The 18,619-nt window shown below is 45.2% G+C and overlaps 1 protein-coding gene across 1 annotated transcript; it reads left to right on the top strand.

The window, feature by feature from the left end:
- The first annotated feature begins 12,426 nt into the window (after positions 1-12,426).
- On the top strand, positions 12,427-17,498 carry LOC129858220 (chloride intracellular channel protein 2-like). The gene is made up of 6 exons (XM_055927268.1): positions 12,427-12,721; positions 13,933-14,042; positions 14,594-14,719; positions 14,806-14,909; positions 15,177-15,358; positions 15,864-17,498. Exons 1-6 carry the CDS (start codon positions 12,668-12,670, stop codon positions 16,023-16,025), a joined length of 738 nt encoding a protein of 245 aa, XP_055783243.1. The 5' UTR covers positions 12,427-12,667; the 3' UTR covers positions 16,026-17,498.
- The last annotated feature ends 1,121 nt before the right edge of the window (positions 17,499-18,619 follow it).

Genomic DNA, 18,619 nt, shown 5'->3' with positions numbered 1-18,619 from the left:
ATCTCTCTCAGAATGACCTTCTTGATCCAAATCAGTCAGGTTTCAAGACTAGTCATTCAACTGAGACTGCTCTTCTCTGTGTCACGGAGGCGCTCCGCACTGCTAAAGCTAACTCTCTCTCCTCTGCTCTCATCCTTCTAGACCTATCGGCTGCCTTTGATACTGTGAACCATCAGATCCTCCTCTCCACCCTCTCCGAGCTGGGCATCTCCGGCGTGGCCCACGCTTGGATTGCGTCCTACCTGACAGGTCGCTCCTACCAGGTGGCGTGGCGAGAATCTGTCTCCGCACCACGTGCTCTCACCACTGGTGTCCCCCAGGGCTCTGTTCTAGGCCCTCTCCTATTCTCGCTATACACCAAGTCACTTGGCTCTGTCATATCCTCACATGGTCTCTCCTATCATTGCTATGCAGACGACACACAATTAATCTTCTCCTTTCCCCCCTCTGATAACCAGGTGGTGAATCGCATCTCTGCATGTCTGGCAGACATATCAGTGTGGATGACGGATCACCACCTCAAGCTGAACCTCGGCAAGACGGAGCTGCTCTTCCTCCCGGGGAAGGACTGCCCGTTCCATGATCTCGCCATCACGGTTGACAACTCCATTGTGTCCTCCTCCCAGAGTGCTAAGAACCTTGGTGTGATCCTGGACAACACCCTGTCGTTCTCAACTAACATCAAGGCGGTGACCCGTTCCTGTAGGTTCATGCTCTACAACATTCGCAGAGTATGACCCTGCCTCACGCAGGAATCTGCGCAGGTCCTAATCCAGGCACTTGTCATCTCCCGTCTGGATTACTGCAACTCGCTGTTGGCTGGGCTCCCTGCCTGTGCCATTAAACCCCTACAACTCATCCAGAATGCCGCAGCCCGTCTGGTGTTCAACTTTCCCAAGTTCTCTCACGTCACCCCGCTCCTCCGCTCTCTCCACTGGCTTCCAGTTGAAGCTCGCATCCGCTACAAGATCATGGTGCTTGCCTACGGAGCTGTGAGGGGAACGGCACCTCCGTACCTTCAGGCTCTGATCAGGCCCTACACCCAAACAAGGGCACTGCGTTCATCCACCTCTGGCCTGCTCGCCTCCCTACCTCTGAGGAAGTACAGTTCCCGCTCAGCCCAGTCAAAACTGTTCGCTGCTCTGGCACCCCAATGGTGGAACAAACTCCCTCACGACGCCAGGTCAGCGGAGTCAATCACCACCTTCCGGAGACACCTGAAACCCCACCTCTTTAAGGAATACCTAGGATAGGATAAAGTAATCCTTCTAACCCCCCCCCCCCCCCTTAAAAGAGTTAGATGCACTATTGTAAAGTGGTTGTTCCACTGGATATCATAAGGTGAATGCACCAATTTGTAAGTCGCTCTGGATAAGAGCGTCTGCTAAATGACTTAAATGTAAATGTAAATGTAATCAATTTTACGGAATGGGGTTTCTTAAGGAATCAGGCTATGGTTGATAAGATCACTGATGTTATGGAAGATTGGAGGGTTTTCAATAATCTGTTGTTGGATTTCACAATGGCAGCCGCCTGTTTATCTGTAAATAGTGTTCTACCACCACGTGATGGTCGTCTTTCAGTTCTACAAAAACAAAATAGCATACAGTACAATAAACACTACAGTAATACAGTACACAAGGTAAACATGTTACAAAATAGTATAGCTCCCAATTTCATACATGAAACATTGACTTTGATTCCCCTTACAGTATGTAGGGGAATCTACAGTCTTTACTGTGCTTTGTTCTCCAAACACAGGAGTACTCCCCGGTGGACTTTTTATCCATACCAAACGTCTGATTGCAAAGTGAACATTTAAGCAATTAGTGTTTGCACATGTGAAGAGAGAAAATGATCAATTGGTATTTGAACTTAGCTTGTTGAACAGTGTTGCTTTTCATTTGCACAGATGAGATTTGAGTTTGTGTGTTGTGTTTTGCCAAGTGTTTGTTATAGAATTGCAATCTGAGAGTAAGGCAAAACATGTGCCAGTAGTACTGCAGATCTGGTGTCTGGTTCTACTAAAAGAGTTACAGGTTTGTGTCAGTGTGCCTCATGGGCCAGTTTTAGTGTGTAAACATTTGGGGAAAACTGTAATAGAGATATGGCTCATCTATCTTCCTGAGATAGGCCTTTCCTTTTCCTTTGCTCTGAGGAAAGGGAAGAGGGAGGTCAATGGCAAGTAACACATTTCCAGCTAGCTCTGCATTTTCAGTAACACTTCAGATCTCACAGGTCATTCTTCCAATGTTTTTGTTAATACTGATTTCATTGCTCCATATGTTTGTGACTTACCTGCTGTTTCCCCTTTTCTTTTGCTGGTGAAATAAAAAGATGAACTAGGAAAAGTACATTACCTGAAGAAAAGTTGCGTGTCAGCTGTCTAAAAGTAAAAAGGATGAAAGTAAATAAGTAATATATTGAATAACAGTTGTGTTCCTGCAAAACTCATTAATAAATATTGTCTTTTAGTAGACAGGTCTATTCAAAGCAACTTAAATGCATACCTGTATGTTCAATAGATGTGACCCGCATGGTAACCAAACCTACCTTGTTTCAACTGAGCTATCAGCACCACTCAGCGCAGTTGTCATAGCAACCAAACATTGATAAATATAACTAGGAAACTCAGTATGTAGGTTCACCATTGCACCAAGTGGAGTGAGGAATGGCACAGTGTTATCAGTGAGAGTTGACTGTCTTGGATAAGAGCAGATAGCTAGTTGTTTATGGTGTAGGTCATCACATTTCTGAATGGCACTCAAGTGTTTAATTATCAACCCTCCCAAACACAAACTCCCTCCATGTCTCTAGAGGTCAAACAAGACCAAGAGGAGTCACACTCTTGGACATTCCTACTGTAATGGACTGATCCAGTAATTCAAATGGAATTCATAAGGGCTTGGGTAGATACACATCACTGCTGATCCTATTGAGAAACCCTACTCATCCCACATTTCCACCCTTTCCCGTACCACTTTATGATTGAGTTTTTTTAACATGACAAGTGATCCTGCGTACATACCACTGAAATCCAGAACACGTCCCAAGGAGTGTCAATTCGATGATTAAGTCCTCTAGGGAACTCCCACTATGTCTACTACACACTTAGAAAAAAAGGTGCTATCTAGAACCTAAAAGGGTTCTTCGGAAACCCTTTTTTCTTTGATTGTATTGTGGAGCTGGGTAGACTGTAGAATACCGGACATCATGTCATGACTTCAACCGAGGCAGGCTCTCCTTCTCGTTCGGGTGGCGCTCGGCGGTCGTCGTCACCGGCCTACTAGCTGCCACTGACTCTTTTTCCTCCCCCTCCTTATGTGTTTATTTGTATCACCTGTGTTTAGTTAATTAGTGTGGCTTTATTAGTCAGCCAGCCCGTACGCTTCTTTGTGCGGGATTGTTTCATTGTAGCTTTTGGTATTTCGGGAGTGTTTATGATTATTGTGGACTGGGTTTGTTTCGTGTGTCATTGGACCGGTGTGTATGACACCCAGTACGTCCGTGTTGGACATTTCGTTTGTTAGTTGGGTATTAAAGACTCAACCTATTGAAGCTCTGCTGTTCCTGCGTCTGACTTCGCACCTCCCGACACGCAGATCGTTACAGAATCCCGCACCACTAAATGGAGTCAGCAGGAGCAGCAGCCAACCCTCTCCCATCGATGGAGGAACGGGTTCTCCACCACACCACCGTCCTCCATCGGATCGGATCAGCCATGGACCAGATGATGGAGAGAATGGAGCAATGGGAGAGGAGTGGGCTCCTCTCTCCACCTTCGGCTCCCCTTCCTCAGGACTCTCCATCCCCCGGCTCCAGCGCGCTCCGTCTTACGCTCCCGAGGGATTATGATGGAGCGGCGGCAGGGTGCCAGGGGTTCCTACTCCAGCTGGAGCTATACCTGGCCACTGTTCGCCCCACTCCCTCGGGAGCGGAGAGGGTGAGTGTCCTTGTCTCCTGCCTAACGGGTCGTGCTCTGGAGTGGGCCAACGCAGTCTGGAATGGCCCGGACTCAGCGAGGGAGCACTACCCGGAGTTTACCCGTCGTTTTCGTGCCGTGTTTGACCACCCCCAGAAGGCCGAGCGGCGGGTGAGAGACTATTCCATCTCAGGCAGGAGAAGAGGAGCGCACAGGATTTCGCGCTGGAGTTCCGGACCTTGGCCGCGGGAGGGATCAGGGTGGAACAACAGGGCCCTTATTGACCACTACCGGTGTAGTCTCCGGGAGGACGTCCGCAGGGAGCTAGCGTGTCGGGACATCGCTCTGTCTTTGGATGAGCTTATCGACATTTCCATCCGACTGGACAATCTGCTGGCTGCCCGCGGGCGTTCGGAGAGGGTCCTGTGCGTTCCACCACCCAGCGCCCCGGCTCCCATCCCGATGGAGTTGGGAGGGGCCACGCCTAGGGGTATCGGAGGAGGCCTCCCCTGCACCAGCTGTGGTCGGAGAGGACACACGGCCGATCGGTGCTGGGGGGGTCTGTCTGGGAGTCGAGATGTCAGGCGGAACGCTTCTCGATCACCCCAGGTGAGTCAGCACCAAACTCACTCAGAACCCCCTGTCGGTCACATGTTTGTCTCAATTTTTTTCCTTGATTTTTTCCCCTCTTCCCAGCATAGGGCACTAGTCGATTCAGGTGCAGCTGGGAACTTTATGGATCGCGGACTCGCCCGAGAGTTGGGCGTTCCGCTTGTGCCGATAGATTCTCCCTTTCCCGTGCACTCCCTAGATAGCCGGCCATTAGGATCAGGGGTGGTCAGGGAGGCCACAGTTCCCCTGGACATGGTGACGCAGGGGAATCATAGGGAACGTATCAGTCTCTTTATTATTGATTCGCCTGCGTTTCCAGTGGTGCTGGGTATTCCCTGGTTGGCCCGGCACAATCCCAGTATTTCGTGGAGACAGGGGGTTCTCCAGGGGTGGTCAGAGGAGTGTTCTGGAAGGTGTCTGGGAGTATCCATTGGTGCCACGTCGGTGGAGAGTCCAGACCAGGGTTCCACGGTGCGCATTCCCCCCGAGTATGCCGATTTGGCAATCGCTTTCTGTAAAAAGAAAGCGACGAAATTACCACCACATCGACCGGGTAGGGATTGTGCGATAGATCTCCAGGTTAACGCTGCGCTTCCCAAGAGTCACGTGTACCCTTTGTCCCAAGAGGAGACGTTGGCTATGGAGACATATGTCGCGGAGTCTCTGGGACAGGGGTACATTCGGCCCTCCATCTCACCCGTCTCCTCGAGTTTCTTTTTTGTAAAGAAGAAGGAGGGAGGTTTGCGTCCGTGTATTGATTATAGAGGTCTAAATGCCATCACAGTTGGGTTTAGTTACCCACTACCTCTCATCGCTTCGGCAGTGGAATCATTTCACGGAGCGCAGTTCTTTACAAAACTGGACCTCAGGAGCGCGTACAGTCTGGTGCGTATTCGGAAAGGAGACGAGTGGAAAACCGCATTTAGTACCACATCGGGCCACTATGAGTACTGCGTCATGCCGTATGGGTTAAAGAATGCTCCAGCTGTTTTCCAATCCTTTGTAGACGACATTCTCAGGGACCTGCACGTGCAGGGGGTAGTTGTGTATATCGATGACATTCTGATCTACTCAACTACTCAAGCCGCGCATGTATCTCTGGTGCGCAAAGTGCTTGGCAGACTGCTGGAGCATGACCTATACGTCAAGGCTGAGAAGTGTGTGTTCTCCAAACAAGCCGTCTCCTTCCTGGGTTATCGCATTTCCACCTCGGGGGTGGTGGTGGAGAGTGACCGCATAAAGGCCGTGCGTAATTGGCCGACTCCAACCACGGTGAAAGAGGTGCAGCGGTTTTTGGGTTTTGCCAACTACTACCGGAGATTTATCCGGGGTTTTGGTCAGGTAGCGGCTCCCATTACCTCACTGCTAAAGGGGGGCCTGGTGCGGTTGCGGTGGTCAGCGGCGGCGGACGGAGCTTTCAACAGGTTGAAGGCTCTGTTCACGGATGCTCCCGTGTTGGCGCATCCAGATCCCTCTTTAGCATTCATAGTGGAGGTGGACGCTCCGAGGCTGGGGTGGGTGCCGTGCTATCACAGCGCTCGGGTACGCCACCAAAACTCCGCCCCTGCGCTTTCTTCTCTAGTAAGCTCAGTGCAGCGGAGCGTAACTATGATGTGGGGGATCGGGAGTTGTTAGCGGTGGTCAGGGCTCTGAAGGCGTGGAGACACTGGCTTGAGGGGGCTAAGCACCCTTTTCTCATCTGGACCGACCACCAGAATCTGGAGTATATTCGGGCAGCTCGGAGATTGAACCCGCGTCAGGCAAGGTGGGCCATGTTTTTCACCCGGGAAACACTACGGTTCTGGTAATTGTGGATCGGTTTTCTAAGTCCTGCCGTCTCCTCCCGTTGCCCGGTATCCCTACTGCCCTACAGACTGCGGAGGCCTTATTCACTCACGTCTTCCGAGGACATCGTTTCTGATCGGGGCCCCCAGTTCACGTCCCGAGTATGGAGGGCGTTCATGGAGCGTCTGGGGGTCACGGTCAGCTTGACTTCCGGTTTTCACCCCGAGAGTAATGGGCAGGTGGAGAGAGTGAACCAGGAGGTGGGTAGGTTTCTGCGGTCCTATTGCCAGGACCGGCCAGGGGAGTGGGCGAGATACATTCCCTGGGCCGAGATGGCCCAGAACTCACTACGCCACTCCTCTACTAATGTGTCCCCCTTTCAGTGTGTGTTGGGGTACCAGCCAGTCCTGGCTCCATGGCATCCGAGCCAGACCGAGGCTCCTGCGGTGGAGGAGTGGGTACAGCGCTCCAAAGAGACCTGGAGGGCCGTCCAGGAGTCCCTTCAACAAGCCACTAGGAGGCAGAAGAGGAGCGCTGACCGCCACCGCAGTGAGGCTCTCGTGTTTGTACCGGGGGAAAGGGTCTGGCTCTCGACCCGAAACCTACCCCTCCGCTTGCCCTGCCGGAAGCTGAGGCCGCAGTGTGTAGGGCCCTTCAAAGTCCTGAGGAGAATAAACGAGGTGTGTTATCGATTAAAACTCCCTTCCTATTATCGTATTAACCCCTCGTTTCATGTGTCTCTCCTCAGGCCGGTGGTAGCTGGTCCCCTGCAGGACGGTGAGGTGCTGGAGGTCCCTCCCCCCCCTCTGGACATCGAGGGGTCCCCGGCGTACACGATACGGGCCATTCTGGACTCGAGACGCCGGGTGAGGGGCCTGCAGTACCTCGTGGACTGGGAGGGGTACGGTCCGGAGGAGAGGTGCTGGGTACCGGTGGAGGACATTTTGGATCCATCTATGTTAAGGGATTTCCATCGCCTCCATCCGGATCGCCCTGCGCCTCGTCCTCCGGGTCGACCTCGAGGCCGGTGTCAGCGCGCTGCGGGAGCCGCGCGTCAGAGGGGGGGTACTGTCACGACTTCAACCGAGGCAGGCTCTCCTTCTCGTTCGGGTGGCGCTCGGCTGTCGTCGTCACCGGCCTACTAGCTGCCACTGACCCTTTTTCCTCCCCCTCCTTATGTGTTTATTTGTATCACCTGTGTTTAGTTAATTGTTAATTAGTGTGGCTTTATTAGTCAGCCAGCCCGTACGCTTCTTTGTGCGGGATTGTTTCATTGTAGCTTTTGGGATTTCGGGAGTGTTTATGATTATTGTGGACTGGGTTTGTTTCGCGTGTCATTGGACCGTTGTGTATGACACCCAGTACGTCCGTGTTGGACATTTCGTTTGTTAGTTGGGTATTAAAGACTCAACCTATTGAAGCTCTGCTGTTCCTGCGTCTGACTTCGCACCTCCCGACACTCAGATCGTTACACATCACTACTTAATGGGAGTACTGGGAGGGGTGAGAAGAGCGTGTGTAAGAGATGAGGGCCGTGATATCCAACTACTTCAAACGTGAAAATGTGGGTAATTTCTGATTGAGACGTTGATGAGATTTCAATCTTTATTCACCCATTTAAAAAGACAGTCAGAAGTCAGTTGACATCCCAATGTGATATCACTATGCTTTCCACCATCCAAAAGAACAACCAAATTCCAATGGAAAAACCATGTAAGATTTTTGGTTTAGTTGTCACCTACTGTAAATGTATTATCACAACACTTTCAACCATTTAAAAGCACAACAAAGTTCAAATGGGAATACAATGTCAGATATTTTGTATTTATACAACAAGTTAATGTGTTATTACTGTGCTGAATCTAATAACACAACCAAATGACCTGGATTGTATTTGATATTACGTTAACAGTATATTGCGCGATTGATCAATGCTGTTCAAGAGTCTGCACAGATATTTATATTGTGAAGATCCCCACAGACCTGCGACCTTTACATGCCATCTTGAACATACACGCTTTCTATGATTACATAAGAAAACATTTATAGTTACATTAACCTCAATGTGGTCATGGATGAGTTACTCATTTTCAGGTTGAATAAAGACTGTTACATTAGTTTGTAAGATAGTCTTAACTTTAGGCTATTTACTGTATTAAAAAAAGTCATATTGAATTGTGTTAGGTTTACAACACAAGCAAATATTATTCATTTAAAGTAGATCTACTGCTTGGATAGATCCATCTGAGCCACTAGCTTAATCCTATGCATGAATGTTTATTTTTGGTTTAGTTGGAGATCCTTTGTTACTTTGTCGACAAGTTAATAGGCTATTTACTGTATTGCAAAAGTGATGTTGAATTGTGTTTGGTTGTCAACGCAACCAAATATCAACGTTGGAATGTATATTTTGTGCCACTGACTTAGTCTGACTTTAATTTCAGTTTGTCTACAAATTAATAATTGATATGTTAGATTCACGTCTCCATCTCAACCAAAAATCGAAGTAAAAAATAGGACTAAATCAAATCAAACTTTAAATGCACTTTAAAGAAACGATGAATGAGAACGTTACAGAGGCATAAATATCATACCCTTCAAAAGGCTAACCTCCCCTGTTATTGTAATGGTGAGAGGTTAGAACGTCTTGTGGGGTATGCTATTTGTGCGTCTGTAACTTTCTCACTCATAAATATTCACAATTCATTCAAATGCATCCAACAAATTTATAGATTGTATGCTATGAATATGGGACCAAATACTTTAGACTATGTTAATAGCAGCCTGGTGTCATAGACTAAATGTAACATAGTAAATATAAACTCGGGACACTCAAATGAAATCAAATCAAAACCAATTTTATTGGTCACATACACATGGTTAGCAGTTCCTACATTGCAGTAATATCTCACAAGTAATCTTACAACTCCCCAACAACTACCTAATACACACAAATCTAAAGGGATGGAATAAGAATATGTAGATATAAATATATGGATGAGCGATGGCCGAGCAGCATAGGCAAGGTGCAACAGATGGTATAAGGTACACTACCGTTCAAAAGTTTGGGGTCACTTCAAAATGTCCTTGTTTTTGAAAGAAAAACAAATTTTTTGTCCATTAAAATAACATCAAATTGATCAGAAATACAGTGTAGACATTGTTAATGTTGTAAATGACTATTATAGCTGGAAACGGCAGATTTTTCATGGAATATCTACATAGGCGTACAGGGGCCCATTATCAGCAACCATCACTCCTGTGTTCCAATTGCACATTGTGTTAGCTAATCCAAGTTTATCATTTTGAAAGGCTAATTGATCAATAGAAAACCCTTTTGCAATTATGTTAGCACAGCTGGAAACTGTTGTTCTGATTAAAGAAGCAATAAAACTGGCCTTCTTTAGACTAGTTGAGTATCTGGAGAATCAGCATTTGTGGGTTCAATTACAGGCTCAAAATGGCCAGAAACAAAGACCTTTCTTCTGAAACTCGTCAGTCTATTCTTGTTCAGAGAAATGAAGGCTATTCCATGCGAGAAATTGCCAAGAAACTGAAGCTCGCCTTCCGGGTGGCGCAGTGATCTAAGGCACTGCATCGCAGTGCTAGCTGTGCCACCAGAGATTCTGGGTTCGAGCCCAGGCTCTATCGCAGCCAGCCGCGACCGGGAGGTCCATGGGGCGACGCACAATTGGCTCAGCGTCGTCCGGGTTAGGGAGGGTTTGGCCGGCAGGGATATCCTTGTCTCGTAGTGCACTAGCGACTCCAGTGGCGGGCCGAGCGCAGTGCACGCTGACCAGGTCACCAGGTGTACGGTGTTTCCTCGGACACATTGGTGCGGCTGGCTTCCGGATTGGATGTGCGTTGTGTCAAGAAGCAGTGCGGCAAGGTTGGGTTGTGTTTCGGAGGACGCATGGCTCCCGACCTTCGCCTCTCCCGAGTCCGTATGTAAGTTGCAGCGATGAGACAAGACTGTAACTACTACCAATTGGATACCATGAAAAAGGGGGTAAAAAAAACATTTTTAAAGAAGAAAAAAAATGAAGATCTGGTACAAGGCTGTGTACTACTCCTGTCACAGAACAGAGCAAACTGGCTCTAACCAGAATAGAAAGAGGAGTGTGAGGCCCCGGTGTACAACTGAGCAAGAGGACAAGTACATTAGAGTGTTTAGTTTGAGAAACAGACGCCTCACAAGTCCTCAACTGGCAGCTTCATTAAGTAGTACCCGCAAAACACCAGTCTCAACGTCAACAGTGAAGAGGCTGCTTCGGGATACTGGCCTTCTAGGCAGAGTTGCAAAGAAAAAGCCATATCTCAGACTGACCAATAAAAATAAAAGATTAAGATGGGCAAAAGAACACAGACACTGGACAGAGGAACTGCCTAGAAGGTAGCATCCCGGAGTCTCCTCTTCACTGTTGATGTTGAACTGTTTCTCAGTCTCTCGGTTCAAGCTTTGATGCACCTGTACTGAATTCACCTCTACAATATAATGTCGATATAAAGTATGCAGTTTTAATGCTTTATTTGTTATAAACTTGTATGGCCCATTTTAAAGTATTTTCAATTGACTCGAAATGGCTGTCATTTCGTCATTATGATTGACTGCCACGCTCGTCGTCCTCCTCATCTGAGGAGGAGAAGTTTGAAGGATCGGAGGACCAATATGCAGCGTGGTAAGTGTTCCTCTTGATATTTATTAACACAGAGAACAGTTAACGAAACTATACAAAAATAACAAACAACTAACGTGAAGCTAATGAATAATAGTGCTGACACAAAAACACTCCACAGACAATCACCCACAACCAACAATGACCAAACAGGCTACCTAAATATGGTTCCCAATCAGAGACAAGGACTAACACCTGCCTCTGATTGAGAACCATATCAGGCCAAACACAGAAACAGACAAACTAGACATACAACATAGAATGCCCACTCAGATCACACCCTGACCAAACAAAACATATAAACATACAAAGCAAACTATGGTCAGGGCGTGACACTGACAATCAGACATAAAGAAGTTTGTACATGTTTATAACTGCATTATAATGGATGATCGTTGATAAAGTGCTGACTCGCTCATTCAAATGTACCTATGTCCTCACAGATAATCACTAGATCATTGCTTTATTCGATGGGCTAAGGACTCGACCAAATCATCTTCCTTAGATCATAAGCTTGTGGCTATTTACGGATTTTTGTTAAACCCTTTCCGTTTCCTTACAGTTCCTGCCACTCATCTGCTCCATGCCCTCACCCAGGGGATGTAGGGTGGAAGGTTCTCCCATCATGACCCTGACCTGTGACTCACCAAGCACCAACATTTCCCACAAACACCCATGTGGTTTCACTAAAATCATGCTGGCCAGTATCTACTCCCTGGCCAGGTATCATGCATTCCTGACATATTCTAAACGTAATTGAATAAACGCTTTATCCCACATTTTTCCAGGGAGGGAATACAGCTGTGTTGATGTTGGTAGATGTTAGTTTTATATTTAGGCAACTAACCGTGTAAAGGTTATGGGACATTTTGGGCCATCCCCCCCCCCCCCCCCCCCCCCAGAAATCCTAACCCTAACACAGCATAAAAAATATGTCATGTTAATTTGTGTCTCATGCGTCTCGTCACAAAATATCCTCCTCAGAAAATCTATGTGAAAACAAAGAATCTAGTGAGAGTTAACTCATGAGCACAACACGTTGTCTTTGTTGACATACAGTACCAGTTATCAAAACATTTCCAAATAAGGTGTTACTGCTTCCCAGTGTATTCCAACACAGTACATGCTTTGTATAGGGAGAGACAAAAACTTCAAAGTGTACACTGTTATTAGTGTGACAGATCATGAAAACACTGTATTCAATATGGTGCTACGGTTGGCATTATAGGGGGATATGATGGTTTTATGTCACATGGTGAAACTATATTTCTACATTGTTTGATTAACCATTATTAACTGACAAGTACTAGGACCTATTTTAGACTCTCCTCATAGAGAGAGCTTGGCACTGTGTTTATATGAGAGAGGACCACGCCCATCCTCAGGGCCCTCCCCCTCCTCCTACGTTTAAAGTGTGTTCAGAGTGATAGCCTCAAGGAGCCCACAAACAAAACGTCCCAGCTACAAGGGTCTTACACTGCCTCCTAAGATCCATATATAAACCAGCACACTAGAGCACGGAGATATATAGAAGACTCAAGGGAAGAGTGACGTTTTACTTCCGTGGACTTGGAGTCTTCAGAGTTAACAGGTTTGTTTTGCTGAGACCTGAGGACACTTGTTGGAGAACCATTTCTGAACTTTGCACAACACAGCACAGCTTTTGAAAAGAATGGCTCAGCGACAGAACTCCGACCAAGACCCGACTATTGAACTCTTCATAAAGGTCAGTATTGTGTTTGTCCTTTAGTTTAGAATAAGAAAAGAATAATTTGTATTCATTCTAACATACAGTCTATGAACATAATTTCAACAATATGTGAAAAGATGTAAATGGTGTGATGATTGTCATACAGAAAAACATACCGCAAAATTGTTTCATGTGAAAGCTAATGAAATGTACAAGATGTAATGTAAAGCTTCAGCCACTTCAGCCATGGCCTCTATTTCACAGAATGGCTCAACGCTTGTAGTGTTGTGTTCGGGATGGGTAAACACAAAGATTTCATGTTCACTTAACAGCACTCTGAGAGGGTTATATGTGTGTGTGTGTGTGTGTGTGTGTGTGTGTGTGTGTGTGTGTGTGTGTGTGTGTGTGTGTGTGTGTGTGTGTGTGTGTGTGTGTGTGTGTGTGTGTGTGTGTGTGTGTGTGTGTGTGTGGGTCAGTGAGAGTGAGGGTGGCCTTTATCACTGTGTAATGACACCAGACACTGGAGGCCACCTTATCACCACATGCCCTGGAGGAGCAGGCAGCACACTGAGGCAGGCACACACACACACACACTGACACACACACATCCTCTAACACACATATGCACATTCTCAAAACTTAAATAAGACTGCAAATAAGTAGATATGGACTGTATCTACGTACAGCACATAATGGTACATATTTGAAACACACACACTCACACACACAGACACACACACTACCCTATCAGACTCTGTGCAATAGGTGGGCACTGAGGAGAGCCCATGTCAATTTCTGTAAGCTTCATCTCCAACTCAATGCCTGCTTTTCCTCTCAAGTAGCAGTTCCTAAAATAACCCAGCCAGTCCCAACACTACAAGTGTGTGTATTCGTGTCTTTGGTCATGAGATTAATATGAATTGCATGATAAGGCATGAGATCAGGACTTACTGTAATGGATAACATGGACAATGTCAACATCAACCATTGGAATTTGAATAGGGCTCCCTATCTTTTGTGTGACCATGAGTCTTCTGTGTTTGAGGAGTTATCGTATATTACTGTCTGTGAAATAAACTACCACTAAACTAGCCTCGTCCCAGATGTGTTAATATTGTTTTGCCAACTACTATGGTCATTGTTTGGTGTGACAATGACCCTAGGAGTTGGCAAGACAGCACAAACAGATTTGGCAACAGGCTATAACTAAACCTAAACTCAAAAAAATAATGCTGCTTGTCTTTCAGGCTGGCCACGATGGAGAGAACATGGGCAATTGCCCCTTCTGCCAGAGGCTCTTCATGGTCCTGTGGCTAAAAGGAGTGAAGTTCACCGTGACAACCGTCGACATGAGGAAGTAAGCCCCCGCCTCCCTGGCCTCCCGCCCTTCCAATTCCTGTTCATCTGTTTAAAGGTCCCCTCACACAGGGCTCTATAAAGAGTTCAGCAAGAACAAGGATGTTTTTCAGAAACCGAACTGTTTAATGGGGTGTGATACAGAGAGGTGATAGAGGGCGGGGCTTAAAAGGCTAAACCATTTGCAGAAAGGAGAAAGAGCTCTGTGTAGAATTGAACAAACACCTTTTCTTAATCTATCCCCTTTATTGTGTGAATTTCTCAGGCCCATTACCAGTGAGCAAATAGGATCAGGAAACGTTGAAAGGATGCTGATAATTGAGTGATTGAGTAGCCACTCCCATGCCAGTGTGTTTTACTTACTGAATCATAGATTGCTAGAATCATGGCTTGACAACCTTTGTGTTCGTTATGACTGTGTCAATGAATGATTAAGCATGGTATCTATTGATATAAAGCTGGAATGAACCCATATATGACCATGTCTACTCCCTTTCTTTTTTCCTGCCCTTTGCCCACCTCTCCACCCAACCCTGCCTTGGTACACTCTAGAAAACCAGCAGAGCTGAAGGATTTGGCACCTGGGACCAACCCTCCGTTCCTCCTGTACAACGGCACCCTCAAGACGGACTTTATCAAGATCGAGGAGTTTCTGGAACAGACATTGGCCCCTCCCAGGTAAAGTATTATTATATTAAAGAAAAAGTGAATGGCACTAACCTTCTTCAAACAAACTCATACTCCTCTCGTCCCACTCCCTTCAGGTATCCACACCTTAGCCCACTCAGCAAAGAGTCCTTTGACGTGGGCGCTGACATTTTCGCCAAGTTTTCTGCTTTCATCAAGAATAGCCCAGCCAACAGTACTTGTAAGTAAAGTTTCAGTCAGTCCACATTCATGTTTTAGATTAGACCATGTCTTATGAGGCAATGGAAAATATGACAATTAAATATACTAATGGAATTCCAACAATGCCCATGATTCAGTTATTAAAGCACACTGGCAATGGCGTATGCCTTAATGAAATGCTGGTTTGATGTGAATTTTAGGGCCATAAGGAATTTTATCCATAAGGAATATCTCCAAAGCTCCAGACCTGTCTGACATACATGCCTGTGTCTCTCGAAATTCATAGTCCATGAGAAGGCGCTGCTGCGGGAGTTCAAGCGTCTGGATCTCTACCTGACCTCCCCCGTCCCTGAAGAGATTAACCAAAACTCCAGAGAAAACATCCTTGTCTCCAAGAGGAAGTTCCTGGATGGCAACCATCTCACCCTGGCAGACTGCAACCTGCTGCCCAAGCTGCATGTCATCAAGGTGAGACAAATAGGCATATGACATAAACGGTTTGAAATATTAATTTAATTATTTTCTGGTATTAGGCATGTCTTATGACTATAGTACACAACATATGCAATGACAGGGCCCATCCTTACTTTCTAATCCTTACTTTCTAATAATTTTGGGGTGGCAGGTAGCCTAGTGGTTAGAGCGTTGGGCCAGTAACTGAAAGGTTGCTAGATCGAATCTCCGAGCTGACAGTGTAAAAATCTGAACAAGGCAGTTAACTCACTGTTCCCTGGTAGGCAGTCATTGTAAATAAGAATTTGTTCTTAACTGATTTGCTTAGTTAAATAAAGGTTCAATTTAAATAAACTTTTAAAAATCCTAGGAGAAGTATAACTCCATTTGGAAGCATTGGGAACATTCTCCGCACATATTCTCCATTACTTTAATAGTGTAATATGACTATTATTGTTTATAGTGTCTCACAATTCAACTGTTTTGGTTTGGTTTTATTTGGTTTGGTTTTATTTGATAGATTGCTGCCAAGAAGTACTGTGACTTTGACATCCCGGTCCAGTTCACTGGTGTATGGAGGTACCTGAACAATGCCTACGAGAGGGAGGAGTTCAGTCAGACCTGCCCTGCCAACATTGAGATCGAGAAGGCTTACCTGGACGTAGCCAATAAGAGGCTGTAAACCTATAACCAATCTTTAGCCAACAATTACACAACCATTACACAACTATTACACAACATTTCCTCTTTTACTGTTACCATGGAAATGGTAACCCATTCACAAAACATGAAGGAATTTTGGGAGGGGCCAGCAATCATTATTGAAATATCTCATGTCAACTGTTTAAAAATCAACATTTATAAATTCCTGCATGAGGATGCAGATAGGCATTCTAGAAATCAAAGTTCACAAAGAGACCCCTCCTGCTTAATGTGCATTATGTTAATTTAGCACTATAGGGCATGCACAAGATGAACGACAATGCCATATGTTTTACAGCGTGTGTAATAGTAGGCTGCTACAGTAACTAAGGTCTATGTATGAAGATAAGTACAGACTATTTATTTCATGTAATTATACTGGCAAATTTCATTATATGCCACACTAAATAGGCCAAGTGTACAATTTGACTGTTTATCTAATTTAGTGAGTTTCTTTGTCCATAGTGTATATATTTCTTACATGTTGTTTATGACCTGTACACCCATACTATAAGAATATATGAGTGTATTCTAATTATGTTTATGTGTGATTGAAACTAGTGATACAAAACCTATTGTTGATGGTTACCATTACCACTCAGAATATTAAGCTCTCACCAACAAGACTACAGTCAATTAGCATGTAAATAAGTGTGTGTGTGTGTGTGTGTGTGTGTGTGTGTGTGTGTGTGTGTGTGTGTGTGTGTGTGTGTGTGTGTGTGTGTGTGTGTGTGTGTGTTTGCTGATCATTTCAAAGCATCCCATATACAGTATATGCAGTCAGTGATTTATGTGGTATGATTACACAAAATGTGTATTTACTGTGCATTTCTAAATTAGTCAACTGAAATATAGTTGACGTCTAATTTTAGTGTTTAATGTTGTTGACTTCATTCTGCTTCCAAGCATTAGTTCGAGGCATGTACGTTGTGTATTTGTATAGAAATTGATATGCAATCTTACACAGTGTTGGTCTCTCAAAAACAAAGTTGTTCCGTTCAATCCACACGATATATTTCATTTTATTGTCAGCCAGTCTCAACGCAAGGCCCTTTTCAACCGGATTAAAAAATATATTTTCATAAATAATTTAGTCTAGGGTTATAAGTATAAACATTGTGTTGGGGATGTACGTTTAATATGTAATAAGGAACACAGCTTGGGGCGAGGGTGGCAAGATAAGGTGTTATTGTCCAGGCATCGGCGAAACGTCTCTTATCCTCCTTCACCGCACAGCTTCTAGTTTGTCACACAGTATTTCCAGAAGCATGCTATCCAGGGAAGAAAGCGACAAAGATAGACACATGTCAAGATTCTGTGCATCAATTCTGCCTTCATGAGTCCTATCATGTTACATCATCTACTGTTTGTATCCTGCCAGGCTATACCCACCGGGCACAGACGTTATTTCAACGTCTATTCCACGTTAGTTCAATAAACAACATTGCTTCAACCAGTGTGTGCCCAATGGGTAGTTACTCCATCTCATCTTCGACGAGACAGTCCTTAGTTAAACATCCTTACCAAACACTTTATTGCATTGTAAATTTGCCAGCATATATATGGTATTTTCTTAAGTTGTTGACGTGATACTGTGCTTTCAATTGTCCTCAGCAAACACCTGCTCTTACTATGAGCATAAGGAACACATAAGGAAAGGTGTTGCGACAGAGTCGGTCCAGGATAACGCTGTTTTTACTCACCTCTCTTGTTAGTTTTCGGCAAGGTCTGCTCAGATCGAATGAAGCCCTGAGAGCGAAGCTTGTCGGCTGCAGCGAGCTTCAACACCACCACCTTCAGATCATCAACCTAAAAAAACAGACAGAATATATTTTATTACACATTGATCCATTTAGAATCTAATAGAATAGAACAGGTTCACCAGAGGGTTCTTATGTATCACACAGTCAATAGAAATGTCTAGCACACTTACCATGTTGACAAATATATCCTGCTGCACAGAATCTTTAGCTCCTGAAGGAAAATGGAGAAAATAAACCCGGTAAAGATAGACCTCATCACGTTATATGGGTGACTAGCTGCTTTTGACTAACCAACTGTCCTTTTGACTAACTCCTCTGCATACGACAAAGAGTCATGGGATTTCAGAACATTCACATACACTCTCCTCACCTGCTTTATTCCATGTATCCCTGACTCCATCGAGCTGCAGCAGGAGAGGGTAGAGATTCTTCACCTCTCTTTGGTCAGTCAGTTCAGTGTTCTCTCCATCCTCCACCTCTGCAACCAACTGCTGGATCAGCACTGCTCAGAACAAACAGCTCTCAATAATCAAACAGTATTATCTCAGTACTGAGATTCACACCATTGCTGAAAGTTCCAGTAAACCCAATGTATTGTTACTCAAAACTGGTATTAAAAATCCAGACTCCGACTGAAGTTAACTGTCAAAATAGCTATTGCCTTCAATGTTCTCAGAGGAAAATCTATCCCCATTTGTCATCTATGGTAGACCCACAGTATCAGACAAAAGTTTGGACACATATTCATTCAATGGTTTTTCTTTATTTTTACTATTTTCTACGTTGTAGAATAATAGTGAAGACATCAAAA

The sequence above is a fragment of the Salvelinus fontinalis genome, chromosome 6, assembly GCF_029448725.1.
Source record: "Salvelinus fontinalis isolate EN_2023a chromosome 6, ASM2944872v1, whole genome shotgun sequence".
Classification (NCBI taxonomy): Eukaryota; Metazoa; Chordata; class Actinopteri; order Salmoniformes; family Salmonidae; genus Salvelinus; species Salvelinus fontinalis.
The sequence above is the reverse complement of the archived record's forward strand: the minus strand, read 5'-3'. Positions and strand labels throughout refer to the sequence as shown.